Source organism: Taudactylus pleione, unplaced genomic scaffold (assembly GCF_031769625.1).
Source record: "Taudactylus pleione unplaced genomic scaffold, aTauple2 ptg000262l, whole genome shotgun sequence".
NCBI classification, from domain to species: Eukaryota; Metazoa; Chordata; class Amphibia; order Anura; family Myobatrachidae; genus Taudactylus; species Taudactylus pleione.
Window position 1 is genome coordinate 2500558 of NW_028284664.1, and position 14641 is coordinate 2515198.

General features: G+C 43.7%; 1 protein-coding gene across 1 annotated transcript in view; it reads right to left on the bottom strand.

The window, feature by feature from the left end:
- Positions 1-14641, bottom strand: part of DCBLD2 (discoidin, CUB and LCCL domain containing 2) — a 102338-nt gene that overhangs the window by 11669 nt on the left and 76028 nt on the right. Inside the window, exons 7-12 of the mRNA XM_088481058.1 lie at positions 13689-13729; positions 10849-11064; positions 9556-9680; positions 7771-7918; positions 6926-7057; positions 4597-4690 (exon numbers count right to left, since the gene is read on the bottom strand). Of these exons, the coding sequence (XP_088337184.1) occupies positions 4597-4690; positions 6926-7057; positions 7771-7918; positions 9556-9680; positions 10849-11064; positions 13689-13729 (756 nt within the window). The remainder of the gene's footprint in view (positions 1-4596; positions 4691-6925; positions 7058-7770; positions 7919-9555; positions 9681-10848; positions 11065-13688; positions 13730-14641) is intronic.

Below are 14641 nucleotides of genomic sequence, written 5' to 3' on the forward strand. Positions count from 1 at the left end.
GACGACCATTATCATCTGTGTTCTGGCATTCCTTCCCATCTTCCCCTTCTGTGTCACGCCTGTCTGTATGCCCCTCCCCTTAGAATTTAAGCTCTCATGAGCAGGGACCTCTTCCCTCATGTGCTTCTCTTTACATTTTCTTCTACTCTCTACTCCCCATTAGGGCACCTAACACGTGACTGCCAACTCCCGGCAGCTTATTGTGAGTGCTTTAATCACTATTTCAGCAATGTATATAAGTCGTGTCCTTGTCCTGCACTGTAATGTACTGTAAGTTACTTGTTTCTTGTTCACCTATTAGTTCTATGTACTATGTAAGGTGCTGCGGAACACTTGTGGCGCCATATAAATAAAGGATAATAATAATAATAATAATTTAGGAGCAAATTGCTGATCATCATTTACTCCCATACCATACCAGATTTTCATTCCAACCAATCAACTAGTTGGATGGTTGGACAGATAATCTTTAGATGTGTGGCCAGTTTAAGGCAAATTAAACACAAAAGATAAAATTTTTGTAAGGTTTGTGTTAACTAATTTTGACTATTTTGGTAAACGGAAAAGTGGTCTTAAGGTCCACTAATGCAAACCCCATCGAAATGAATGGGCCATTAAAAACAAATTAGAAAATCTTTTTACATGGATAAAAATGTCTCCCATCTCACTGGTTTGTTAAACAACATTGAACTTCTCAAACCAATTACAATTTTTTTCAGCAACAATTTATTAACTCAGGGCCGGACTCGGAGATGGCTGCTATTAATGCAGCCACTGCATGTGCTACAATACGCAAATGTCACAGGAGACATCTTATGTAAAAAGACGCCTCCTGCTGCAGCATTGGATGAAAATGCGTGAACATCAGACATCTGAGTGACCCTCAGGTTACTCAGGATGTGTGATGAAATCGCATTGCCGAGGCCAGTGAAACAGCTTTCAAGGACGCAGCCAACCACGCTGCGTCGTTTTGGGGCACTGTGAGCGACGTCGCAGTCCCAGATCGGCACAAGCAGTGTGGCTTCTGCGCATGGGCAGATCTCAAAACATCTGAGATTTGACTAAACATTGAGCTACCGTAAATCTCCGAATTCGGTCCATCTCTCTTTCTATACTTAGCACTGGAAAACCTCTATACATTCAAGAGTAATATATCTATGCTATAACAAGGTGATGTATGTTCCACATGTGACCACAGAGAGCATACAAACTACACCCTCACTAAATGGAAAAAAACTCATGACACAGCACAGGGAGGCAGCAATGCTAACCACTACACCCCCGTGCTGTCTCTATATTAATAAACAGAAACCTTGGCCCTCATTCAGAGCCGTACGCTCTGAGCAGAGCGCACGCTCTGAATGAGGGCCACCCTCCTAAAAAATGGAGCGTCCTCCTGGACGCTCGTATAGCTGTGGGTCACCACCCACAGCCTATACGAGCGTGCAGTTTGATGGCCGCGATGGTCTTGACCATCGCGACCATCGAAACTGCGAGCCGGAGCCTGCGGTTGAGGTTTTCAACCGCAAGCTCCGGAGTGATTTTGGCTCTATCAGAGCCAAAATCACTCCCACTGACATCACTAGTGATGTCAGTGGGCCGGCTTCTGACGGGAGGCACGCCCCCGGCACGCCCACCAAAGGGGGCGTGCTGTCAATCAACATCGACAGCACGCCCCCTTTGATCAGACACAACGAGCGAAGGACTTTCCTTCGCTCGTCGCGTCTGGCGCATGCGCACGACGGAGCTCCCTCCGTCGTGCGCATGCTCAGTGCAGAACATCGACCCACTTGCGAGCGGACAGCCGCTCGCGAGTGGGTCTGAATCAGGGCCCTTGTCCGCTGTGCAGTCATTATCGTACAAATGCGGATTGGACATATTTAAATGTAAAACAAAAATTGTGGCAACATTATAGAAAACGATTCACCGCAATATAATGCAAAATTCCCAGAAGAAAGGTAACACTATTTGGTGTGATGTCCCAGCCAGCCATGGTTTAGCATTTGTTGCTAAAATTAAAAGGTTTTCCACAATTATGCGCATAACAGACACTGGCAAAATCATCTAATCTGAGAAGGCACAATTTATAGGTGTAGTGGGAAAACAATGGAAACCGCAATATTAAAGAAGTCTTCCTAGGACACTAGTCCATAAAACATGGCCAATATGGACGTATCGATGTCTGGAAGTGTGCAGCTGGGTCGAGACCCCATTCCTCCACAAGGAGGTCACCCAACTGATGGTTGATACATATGGATAACATCAATGTCATTCTTTATAAAGGGGTCTATCAACTAAGCCTTGGAAAGAGGAGCTGATTGGTTGGTACATTATCTCCATCCACTTTCTAACTGTCACTTTACAGGCTGTGTTTAAAATATGACAGTTAGGAGGTGATTGGTTGGTACTTTATGTCCATCCACTTTCTGTCTCTTCAAGGCTTAGTATATAGACCCATAAATCACTGGTGACAAAATATGCTGCAACCTGGGGTAAAGAGGATTTCTCCTTACCATTAAGAAGCAACAAGCTTTTCACCGTACCTTTAAAGGGAGTAACAGCCACCAAAATGCCACGATAATGCAACCTGCAACAACTTGGAACCACCAAAACCATCCACAGGTAGAAACAAGCACTCAGGGCTATAAAGCTCATTAGGTAGGTACCACACATGTCCATTTGTAGACTGTCATCTGATGGTGTCAAATCCCCCTTGCCCTACTGCTAGGTAGTCTCTGGACTGTGGTCTTTGCACCACAGAATGTGCAATGTCACGTGTGGCGAGTGGTCTATACACTGCAATCCAACTAGGAAGGTTGCTCTTTGGAGTTCTAGTGGAACCTTTTTTCTTTGTTATTAAACTGGCTACTTGTGTCACGGACTGGCCTGCAGATGCTCCACTGTTTTGCCTTAATTTGATCTGGTCCTGGACCTCCACCCTGCCCCACAGCACCCAGTTTGGGAACCACTCACTTAAGCAATCACAAAAGAACGATTCACAGATCCTGTGATTTCCCCCCCCCAACCTAAAGATTCCCCAATTCACCAGTCTGTGGCCATACGCTACAGATCATTTTCAGTGATTCGCAGATCTTTTTCAGGAAAGACAGATCTGCCAATCATGAAAGACTCATCATTTTTACTAGCAACGGTCAGCAAATTGGCTGATTGTTACCATACACTAGCAATCTACAGCCCAGATTGGTCAGAGAAATCCAACATGCTTGACAACCTGATTTACCGATTTCCATCACTTTTTGGTCGAGATAGGTGTACCCCATACATTACTGATTTTTTTTCTCCCCAATCATCTGCAAAATGGGGCATTGTCCCAATCCATCGCAGATGTAGTGGGGCCTTTAGTCTAAAGCTTATGCTGGGCATACACTGCCAAATAAAATGCCTGTCAGATCTACAGACATTTTATCTGGCAGCCTGACACCCACGGGCATGCACTGTGTATTGGCCCCGATATCTGTGCTCCTCCCCTGGGGAGAGACATTTCCCTGTGCCTTCCCTGTGAAGGAACATGGGAAACATCTGTTGGTCGGCCGCGGCTGCTCATACACTGCTCGATGCAGCCGACTTTTAACTTACAAAATATCGCATCGGACCGACATGCCCTACCTATCGATATTTTAGCATCGGTCGACCACATACACAGTACGGAATGGGTTAGATTCCAGTCAGCGGCAGCCCGACAGGAGCAGAGTGCGAAGCAGCGGAAGCCAGACAGCGCTGGAAATCCCGATTGTGGATAGGTAAATATCCACTAACCTAACCTAACCTCCCTAACCCTCCTTAGGGGTGCCTAACCCTAACTTCCCCCCAAGTTCCTAACCCTAATCCCCCCTCTAAGTGCCTAACCCTAACCAGCCGCTTCCCCGCTACCTAAACCTAAGTCCCCCGGGGGGGTGCCTAACCCTAAGTCCCCCCTGGGGGTGCCTAACCCTAACCCTCCCTCCCCCAGCCTAACCCTAACCCTCCCGGGGGGGGTGCCTAACCCTAGGTCCCCCCAGGAGCCCTAAACCTAACCCTCCCCCCCCGCAGCTGTCCGCTCGTGGCGCCCGGCATCACTACGATCGTGATGCTGGGCGCCGGTCTCCCGGCGTTGGGGAAATGCGGGCGTCTACATCTAGACGCCCGACATTTCACCCTTGCCGGGATAAGACAGTCGGGAAGCCGGCTGCATCGAGCGGATCGGCCCGATAATTCTATAGTGCATGCCCAGGATTCGTTACACAATCTGTTTACTGAGACATCAGTTGGGGTCATTGAATGGTTTTGGTGATCTTCTGATATGTAGAACATTCTATAAGAAATCACAACCTTTAGGGTCCCTGGAGAAGGGCATGTATCACAGGGATTCACACAAAAGAGAGACTGAGGAATAAAGACAGAAATGGTTTAAAAATGTTATATTATCTCCATGACAACAACAACAGGAGGTTTGTCAGGTCAACACTTATTCAACATAAGATCTTCATCCTAACATTGTGCAAACATTCACTGCATCACACTCCTTTCACTGGCAGCACAATTATCTTATACACAACAAGTAATCATTGGGAGGTTACAGTCTGAAAGCTGACCAACCTGTTTCTCCAGTGCCAGGCGCAGACGAGCAGCAGTACGATGCTAGTGCAGACCATGACTAACACAGGGACCAGGATGGCTGCCAAGGGTACATCTGCAATCCGTTAAAAACAAGAACAGTGCTTTACATGCCATTTAGTGACCACATTCTTGTGTAGGACGTTGTAACCCCTTTCCGGGTCACCTAAAGGAACAATTTCACACCATGCTCAGCAAAAGCCGGCTGTAACAGAACTACACTGGTCTGGCTAAAAGAAGGCGTCCATAACACCACATTTACTGACAGCTAATCCCTGTTAAAATTATAAAGTACACTATAAATGTTCTACTAAAAACAATTATGCTTTCAAGAAAAGAATTGCTCCCTGCGTACTCTTACCCAGGCGGTCTGAGCAGTGTGACAACGCTATAGACAGTAGGCAGAACGCATGCATCCACAGGCAGCCCAGTCACATCTCCACTGGTGGCTCAAGGGGGCATAACTGGGTGGTAACGGGGCATTTGCACCCAAAAGGTGTGTACAGAAAACTGCAGGCTATTCAGACTTGCATGTATGCAGAAACCAGATCTGCTACGCCAGGGATAGAGCTGCTGCTAATACAGCTATCATACACGGTGTGTGGGTAGGGGCAGTGTAGTCAAATAGGTGCATAAAACTCTGCATACTGGTGAAAATCCGCATTTAGGCCCTCATTCAGAGCCGTTCGCTATTTGCGTTCGTTCGTTCAAAAACAAGGGGTGGCTATGCAAATGATCCGTTCGCACATTGCAGTCTGTTCACACCTCTAAGTCTGAACGAGCGAGCAAAACATACGCTCGTTTATTTGATAAAAACGCCCCCTGGCCGCTCACACCATACGTCATGTCCGCTATTTATTAGATTAATCGAGTACATCGAACAGGATATGAACTGCTCGCTATTCTTGTGGTTGGTTTTTTCAACCGCTATTTTGCGAGCAGTTCTGAGTTAAAAAAAACCAAATGACGTGGTCATTGACGCTGCTGTATTAATTATGCACACCCATAAAACGCCCGTTTTGACCTTTAAGCACGCCTGCGATCGGATCTCCACTCCCCGTTTTCAAGCACCTTCCCCTGTTACCACCCACATACGCCTCATTCTGTCACTCAAAATAGCAGGCACTCGCTATATTGCGTACAAATGATTTTCGGCCACACTGACTGGTTCGCGCATGCGTACTAAAAACCGTACGCATGCGCAGATGTGCGAACATCGCTCGGAACGAGCGTACTGCCGCTAGCGAGTGGCTCTGAATGAGGGCCTTAATTCCATGCACACAATGCTACTGCAGTGCGGCTGACTTGTGTACAACTTCGAATCGGCCCCACTGTTGCTTACAGATGGAGCAGAACTTCTTGCACAGTTTGCGATGCTGTGGCGAGTGCACCAAAACGATCGTACTTTGTAGATATAGCTAACAAATGCATACAAGTAGGTTGCAATAATGTACTCGTTCAATAAACCCTGCTCCATCAGTAAAGAAACCAGGCTGTAAACACTATATCATTTTAATGCAAAGTTATGTATCAAATATAAATTGTGCAGCAATGATGAAGGAAATGTAGCAATTACTTAACACATTTAACACAAGTAGATATTTTCAGATGCAGACATAAGTATTGTTTGTTAATACATCCATATTACTGGTATTTGTATTTAAACAAAAACTATATATATACACTGATGGATGAATATGATCTACAACAAACAGTTACTACTCCCAACAGCAATAGGTTGTATCTTATTGTGATACTCTGGAATGCACTAATACTACAAACCGCTTAGCAAACATGTAAAGCTAAATATACATGCTCTGTGGGGGGCAGAGGATGGCCTAGTTTAAAGACAAAAGCCTGTACAGAATGTCCTCAAAGCACAGGGCTTAGTAAATGAGAAAGCAGAATGCAGGCCTCATTGGGAGTCAGCTAGTTAAAGACGATCCTCTGGTTTTCCCTCCTTGGTGGATGAGTCAGACTAATACAGAGTTCACAGCACTCTGATGTCAGCCCCAGCATTCCAGAAGTGGAAGCGCAGCTCACAGCTGACATAAGGCAGAGCTAAGCATTTCTCAGCAGCAATAACCCTTCCCTGCTTCCCAGGTGTGTGACCATTCTGTGCTGCAACCCCTCTGTACGGAATTCAAGAGCACTGTAGGTATTTGTGAGCACAAAGAGGACGTGTAATGTTCATAAGCGAATAAGGCGCATTATGTATGGTTGGTCAAATCCAAAAACTAAAATTTGTTGCAGCCCTAAAAACACAAATCATGAATTTACTATGTACTATCACTCACATAAAGTGATTTACCTTTGTTATTGCCTGGGGTCATCGTCGTGTTCTTAATTTCAGATGGCGAGGTAGTCTTCTCTACAGCTACTCGATTAAAATTGGACCGTGGCACAGCAAAAGCTGGAGGGGCTGTCAATTTTGGAATGAGACCTTTAATAGAAAAAAAAAAATATATATATATATATATATATACACACACGCAATATTTGTATACACACCAATGTACTTTTCTCCTTTTAAAGAGACATGGTTATTTCTGTAGTTATCAGAACCATAGGCTCATGGGTAATGTAGTGCAGTAAAACACCGCTCTGCTGTGACATAATGACTCTGCATTGACAGAACCAGATAAACCTCTTGTGGCCGGGCTGGGTACGGGATCCAGACGATCAGGAAGCTGACGGTCAGAATACAGACAGTGGCGTCCCTACAGTCAGAATCCTGACAAATTTCTGCAAGTATTATAACCCTTACCCTAACCTTCCCCTCTTGCAGCCTAACCCTCCCCCTAGTGCCTAACCCACCAGCCAAATAGGACAGATATATCTATAGGTGTGTACGCAGTATTAACCTAACCCTGCTGTCTAGCAGCCTAACCCTCCGACCTAGTGCCTAACCCACCTCTCCTGCAGACAAACCCTAAACCTGCTGTCCCACAACCTAACCCAAACCCTTCACTCCCGCAGCCTAACCCTCCCCCTAATCCTGACCCCAAGTCTCCCCCTAACCCTAATACTTACCTCCGCAATCTGTCTGTATTCTGACAGCCGGGATGCCCCTGTCTGTATTGTGACTATCGGGATGCTTACTACATCCCCTTGTGGCCACCTGGCCTAATAACTGTAAAGGAATTTGTTTCTCACCAGCAACATGTTGGCATCCAAGCAGCTCTACTTTCATGGCAATTTTCTGGTGCCATCTTGTGGGTCTGATCTTCACAAACCTTGCCACTATTGGAGGAATGAAGTTGTTGCGGACCTCTTGGTAATAGTCAGAGTTACCTTGGAATATCTGGGAAAGGTCACAGGAAAAGAATTGGACAATTTGTAACATGAGTCACTTTGATGCAATAAAATACCCTCCAGTCACTCCTCCCGTTCCCTCTCTCACTTCCAAATGTGACTGGCACAGCTGCTGATGGGAGAGAACCGGCCTTAGGGAACACTGCAGGTAGGGGAAGCCAAGTACAACAATTCCAGGGAATTATCACTATAGGCTCCTATACACGGGTTATAATCAGGCTTGCAGGGTTCATAAGTTAGGGCTAGTAAAGGACTTTAACTCCAAGGGGTAAATTTACTAAAGTGAGAGTTATTAGAAGTGAGTTTTAAAAGTGATGTTGCCCATAGCAACCAATCAGATTCTAGCTATTATCTTCTATAAGGTGCTAGTTAAATGTTTAAGTAGAATCTGATTGGTTGCTATGGGCAACATCACTTTTAAAACTCACTTCTAAAAACTCTCACTTTCGAAAATTTACCCCCAAGTGTCTGAAATAAACTGTGTGAGAAAAGACCTGCACACGCTTTCTGACAAGCATCCACTTTGGGTCATTTCTCTTACCTTGCGTTATGCAACCTGTTCTGATAAAAGTAAATAGCCGCTGCTCTACTGTAATGAATGGGTTTTGCCTAGAGACCATCTCGGACAGATTCCCTTCGCTAATATCTGCAAACATCATAGTGGGCCAGTAGCAAAAAGGCTCATAACACCTCCTAGGTGTACATTATTTTCCCAACATGTCATACTAGCATCTGTAACGGTGGCTGACACTATACAGAATTTAGCAAGGTATATATATGGGAGACGTTATATATTGCATCATGATAAGCCTCTAAATCAGGGTTGGGGAAACTTTTTTCTGCTGAGGGCCATTTTGACATATATAACATTATTCACGGGCCTGGAGCAGGCTACGCCCCCTCCGTGTAAAGTCACACGGGGCTAGGCCACAATTGCCAGTGATTACAGCAATGCCCGGATCATCCTGAAGATGCTCTGGGGATCTGTAAGGGCAGCGGTGTGACCGTATGACCGTATGAAGCGTCCTAAGAGTGCACCAGGCGGCACTGCTGCACAGATTCTGGCTGCAGGGGGCCATTCTAGGCACCCTGCTAGCCAGATGAGGCTAGCAGAAAAAAGCTCAGAGGTCCAGACCAAATAGGCCCGGGGGCCTTATACGGCCCCCGGTACCGAGGTTCCCCATCCCTGCTCTAAATGAAATACACCAAAGATTAAACGTCTTAGGGAGTTTACATGTAATCGACTTAACACAAGCAAGGTTTACAAGGGGAGAAGGGGAGGGGGGGTGTAAAAAATGGTTATGACGACGTTGTTCATTAATTAGTGTAACCTAATGCTTCAGTGATGTCACTGCAACCTAATGAGTAAATAGGAAGAGGAACAGTTTAATCTAATGGAGCACCATAGTATACATCCATTTACTACTAAATAATAATGGGGGTGATTCAATTCAACGCAAATTGAATAGCTGCAGGAGCTCCCGCCCACGGCTATTCAACATCGCGTTGAACTGAATTCCCCCCAATAAGTATGACATTTCACATCCGCAGTTTGCCCTTGGACATTATATCCTTGTCTCATTCACCCCGGTTCCATGTCTTCCCCCAGGAGCTGCAGAATATTACCTTGTCTTTTTCCATATTAGACTCTCTATAAACTGTCCACCTGAGACCATCATCACTATACTCCATCTTATAGGATGAAACGTAATAGTTGTAAGCAGATTTTGTGGATCCAGTGGTTATGATACCTGTGCAGAGGAAAGGTTTTCATTAAGTCAACCATAATACATACATTAAAACATAAAGCATCATGTGTTTTTATGGTTTTTTTTATCTATAAACAAACTGGCAAAACTTTATTAAAATGCACAAAATTCAGTAAGTCATTGAAATACCATAATACACTAGGGGGTGGATTCAAATGGCCGGTGTGCTTACCTCCCTCAGGCTTGTAGCTTGAGGCTTTAATGCCCGTAGCTATTCAATTACAAGCCAATTTGCTCACGTGTTAACCTTCGATCCTGGGTTAAGTACTTGGAGCCATGGGTTAACGCGACCGCGGTAGTAACGGCAGAAGGCCGCACTTACCTTGGATTTCTATTCACACCTCTGAGACATCTAACAGAAATCTGATGTAAGTGCAGCCTTGGTATATTTGACCCGGGAGCTATAAGCACTGTGGGTAATTGAATCTGGCGCTAAGAAGGAAATGTATAAACCTTTTAAAGAGTGGAGAAGTAGCCCATAGAAGCCAATCAGCTCCTAGCTAGCATTTATCAAGTACAACCTATAAAATAAGAGGTAAAAGCTGATTGGTTGCTATTGGCAACTTCTCTACTCTTTAGAAAGTTTGAGACACCGCCCCTAAATCTTTTATTTAAAAATAAAAAATATTTAGTTTGTGGACAAAAACAAAAACATACACGTCATCAAATCACAAGAAAATACATATATAACAGCACCACTTTTTGAGTATTTTAAGTGTCAACTGAAGACCACAGTGTTGGGAGATGCAGCAGCAGGTACACTAAGCTTTACTAACCAGTATCGATGTAATAGACTAGTCTTCTGTATATAGACAAAATGAAAACTAGCCTAGTGCCATTTACATTGCAGAGAGGTTACACGTTTATGTAGACCATTGATTCCCAACCTTGGTCCTCAAGGCACACTAACAGTCCTGGTTTTAGTGATATCCATGATTTTGCACAGATGGTTAAATCAATATAATCAAGGTACTTAATTAAGTCACTGGTGCTCAACTATGGCTATCCCTAAAACCTGGACTGTTAGTGTGCCTTGAGGACGAAAATGTTGACATACAGTATATGTAATCACTGCACAATTTAAGCTGCAGTAATATTTTATTTATTGATATTTGGAAAAAACGACAGACACAGAAATGTTCATACTAACCTGTTACTTTTGTCAACTTGTTCAGGTCGATCTGCAGCCACTGCTGCTCGTCACTGAATGACGCAGCCCAGGCCGGTCCCGGTCTCTTCAGCCTGGCTCTATCAGCCTTCCAAACATTATTCTGCCCGGTGTGATCTGTCCATTCCAGAACGGAGGAGGAGTTTATTTGGGATTCTAGAAGGGCACCATTTTCCATTCCCAGAGTTCCATAACATCCTAGGTATAATAAAAATGTACAGATGAATTAATTTTATCTGAAAACATTTTTTGAAAATGCAAACACAAAAATTCTGCTTTTAGCATTGGGAAAGCCATGTGTGAAAAATGTAATTTAAGCCAGGTGCCGCTAATCAACTACAGGTCATTAACCCATCAGCACAGAGTACTACCACGTCTATACCTATACACGCAGAGTACTACCATGTCTATACTATATATCTATATATGTGGTTGAGGAGGCGCTGGCTAGTATCAGAGCCAGATATATGAACCCGAGGGTTAATGTGGGCATTATACACTAAGGCTGCATAGACGTAGGCTGTGTTAGATGACGTTTGTTAGATTATAAGTGTAAATTATCACTACTGCTCCCATCAGATGCTGTTTTATTGATTGCCTCAGCACAGTTTTGAAAAATGTATACTAGGTAAATTATCACTACTACTATATTAAGAGCAATTTCTATAAAGGAAGTTGTGACTCTGTGATGGTTCCCCTCCCTTCTCACAAATTGTTTATCTTAGACTTTATTGCATCCCAATTTAGTGTGTGTTGAGCTCTGGGGGTGGGGTCCCAATCAGTGAGCACACAGAGACATGTTTGTAACCTTAGTTATTAGTGCTCACTAAGGCTGCATAGACGTAGGCTGTGTTAGATGAGAAGTGTAATTACAATTTGATAACTAAGTTGGAGTTACACCGGAGTTAAACTGGAGGAAAACTGATGGAAAACAAACTGAAAACCAGATCACTTTCTGTACGACAACAAGCAACGTATTTATGTTAATTACCAAAATCACCATCTTCTGCTTTATGAATATCCAGGATACTCCTTACTCACTGCATGGACATTGCAAGTACTCCCCTATCTGCGTGCTGCTCTTCTTGATTGATCTTTGTTGATCATGATAACACTTCGGACTGGATCGGCTCAGTACATTGTAATGTTTGCCTTCTTACTACATAAATTCTTGTTTGTATTGCATTTTCCCATTTGGGACGGATAGGAGTTTGTCCTAGGTCCAGCTGTCTATTTATAGGAATAGATCTTCATTTAGTTCATAACATGGACTTTTTATTTTAATACTCTTGAGATATATTTGTTATTTTTAATAAACTATTGTGTTTTATATTACACCGTCCATCTTTTTCACAGCGCTGGTTTTTGTATATATTAAAAATGAAAAGTGTCAATAAGATTCTAGCTATCATTTCTCTATTGTGTAACAGGAAATGATAGACAGAATGTGATTGGTTGCTATGGGCAACTCCTCCACTTGTTCGTTTTAGAAGCTTTAGTAAATCTACCCCTTCGTATTATTGCACAGCTTTATAACTTTAGAAGCAGAGGACTGGTAATTACGATGTTGGCATCTAGCCGGGAACAGCTCTTCTCATGCTCAAAAAAGTGGCCTCACCGCTATGTGCCCACGCAGCACTAAATGATCCCGCCACTTGCACCTGGCTAGGCAAGATGGGGCATTCCAACCTATTACCGTAAGGGGTGTGTTTGCGCTATAGATGCAGGCAGGTACAAAGACGCAGATGTGTAGGAGAATGCCAGGGACAGGTACACACACACACACACACACACACACACACACACACACGTTATAGCTGAATTTTGTTGGAATACAAGGTACTGTTTATACTATATTAGGAAAATGGGTAACTTAGGGACTTTTCAAGGTTTTATGTTCATAGTTTCATTTAAATCATTAGCTTAATCATTGGAATGTAGCCCAAAATGTATTTAAAGAATGTGTACTTCACAAATTACGGACGAGTGTGGTATGAAAAGTCAACAGGTTCTGAATGTCTACAGTCAAATTGTTGACATGGACTTTAGTTAGATAAACAATATGACACCGGAATGTCAACATACAGTTTTTTTTTTTGTGCTTATTTTAGCCTAGTTCTAAAATATGCAGAAAACGGTATGTCGACATTTTAACTAATGTTTTTGGAACTGCTCATACACTTGATACTGCTGTGGCTCTGGTCGTAGTGTGGGAGAAGCTGAAGCCGGCCATGAGCGTCCAAAACGCAGACGAGTCGCCGGTATTTTAGGGGTGCGCCGAAGCCAGCGAATACATCTTTGGACGCATGCTTCATTGGCCATGGCAGCTGGACATTCTAAACAACCTCAGGGTTGCGCAGATGTCCGTAGGCCCGGCCGACGGTGACCTGATGCTGCGCCTTCGGACGCAGGGAGCGGATCTGACAAAAGACGCCTCCTGCTGCATTAACAGAACTTCTTAGATCCACTGTGGCCGAAGACGCAGCACTGATCACGCTTGCGTCCATCTCTGAAACAGGCCCTCTGGTTCCCTCACTGCTTTGTCATTTCAGTGATGTACAAGATATAAGCTGCTTTTCTAGTGAGATTTTAAAAAACAGAGAGGTTACAAATCTCGGAACACTGCAGCATCTGAGCTGTGTAGCACACACTGTGGATTCAGCGGTAACCCGAAACAGCTGCACAGACAGAGTATATGAAGAGTTGGAAAGTTTAGTGGATAATAAATAAAATTAATTTCACCATACTAAAAAATTAAAATCGAAAATTATTTTACAATAAACAAAATAGCAACATTAAACAAACAACAACAAAACACCTACCACTAGTCTTGAATGTGAAGAGAGTTGTAGACAAAGATCCCCTGTAAGAAGGGAGGTAGAAAGTTAGTTCTTGAGCTAAAATGAACCCCAGAACATTATAGGGAAAGTTTCAGGGGAAATTGTTGCAGAGTACAACCTGCCAAAACGGGAAGTATTATAAATGCATGCTCAAATCATACTAAAGTCAGTAACTAACCCAAAACAAATCTCATGGCAGCGGAACTCAAAAGGGATGATTCAATTGTTTCTTGGTCGCCCAAACGCAATGCGTGCCTGAACGGAGCAACACAGTCATTGCTCCGTCAGGTGCCCATTAGTTTAGGTGCACTATAAAACGATTGAATTGCCCCCAAAGTGTCTTGGAGACTATTGTGTGTTCATTAGGATAAAATATAATAAGCTGGCATTGTTGGTGAATATATATATATAACACATACTAAGGCCTTGTGGTTAATCATGTGATTAAACAATAGTTTTTAAGATTTTCCAAAGAGCTGTCAATTTGCGTCAACTTCACTGTTGCCCATGTCACATGGTAATTGCTCAGTAAAGGAGTTCCTAGCACATCGTATGCTACAGGGAAGCATGGAGCCTCGGCACGGAACGCCATTCATAGCAAGGACCAATCACATGGTTTTGTCTCTGCTTTTAGCAAAACTATTTATCAAATCCCTCACGTACGAGCCCTAATAGCTTATGTTCTCATTAAGATGTTACATGAACGGATCCCTATTGTGAAACCACTCAGATAATGGGTTCTTATTCCACAGGGTGCAATGCTAATGGAGCATATGGATAGGTTCAGGGCATACGAGAATATATGGAAAATCTCCAATACCAGAGAGAAGGTGTCACAGAGATGGCTGCTTAGATAACATTATATGATCACAGCAGATGGAGCTTCCCTGCGATATAGCCAGGACCTCTGTTGGTCACCATCGGCAAGGCTAAGG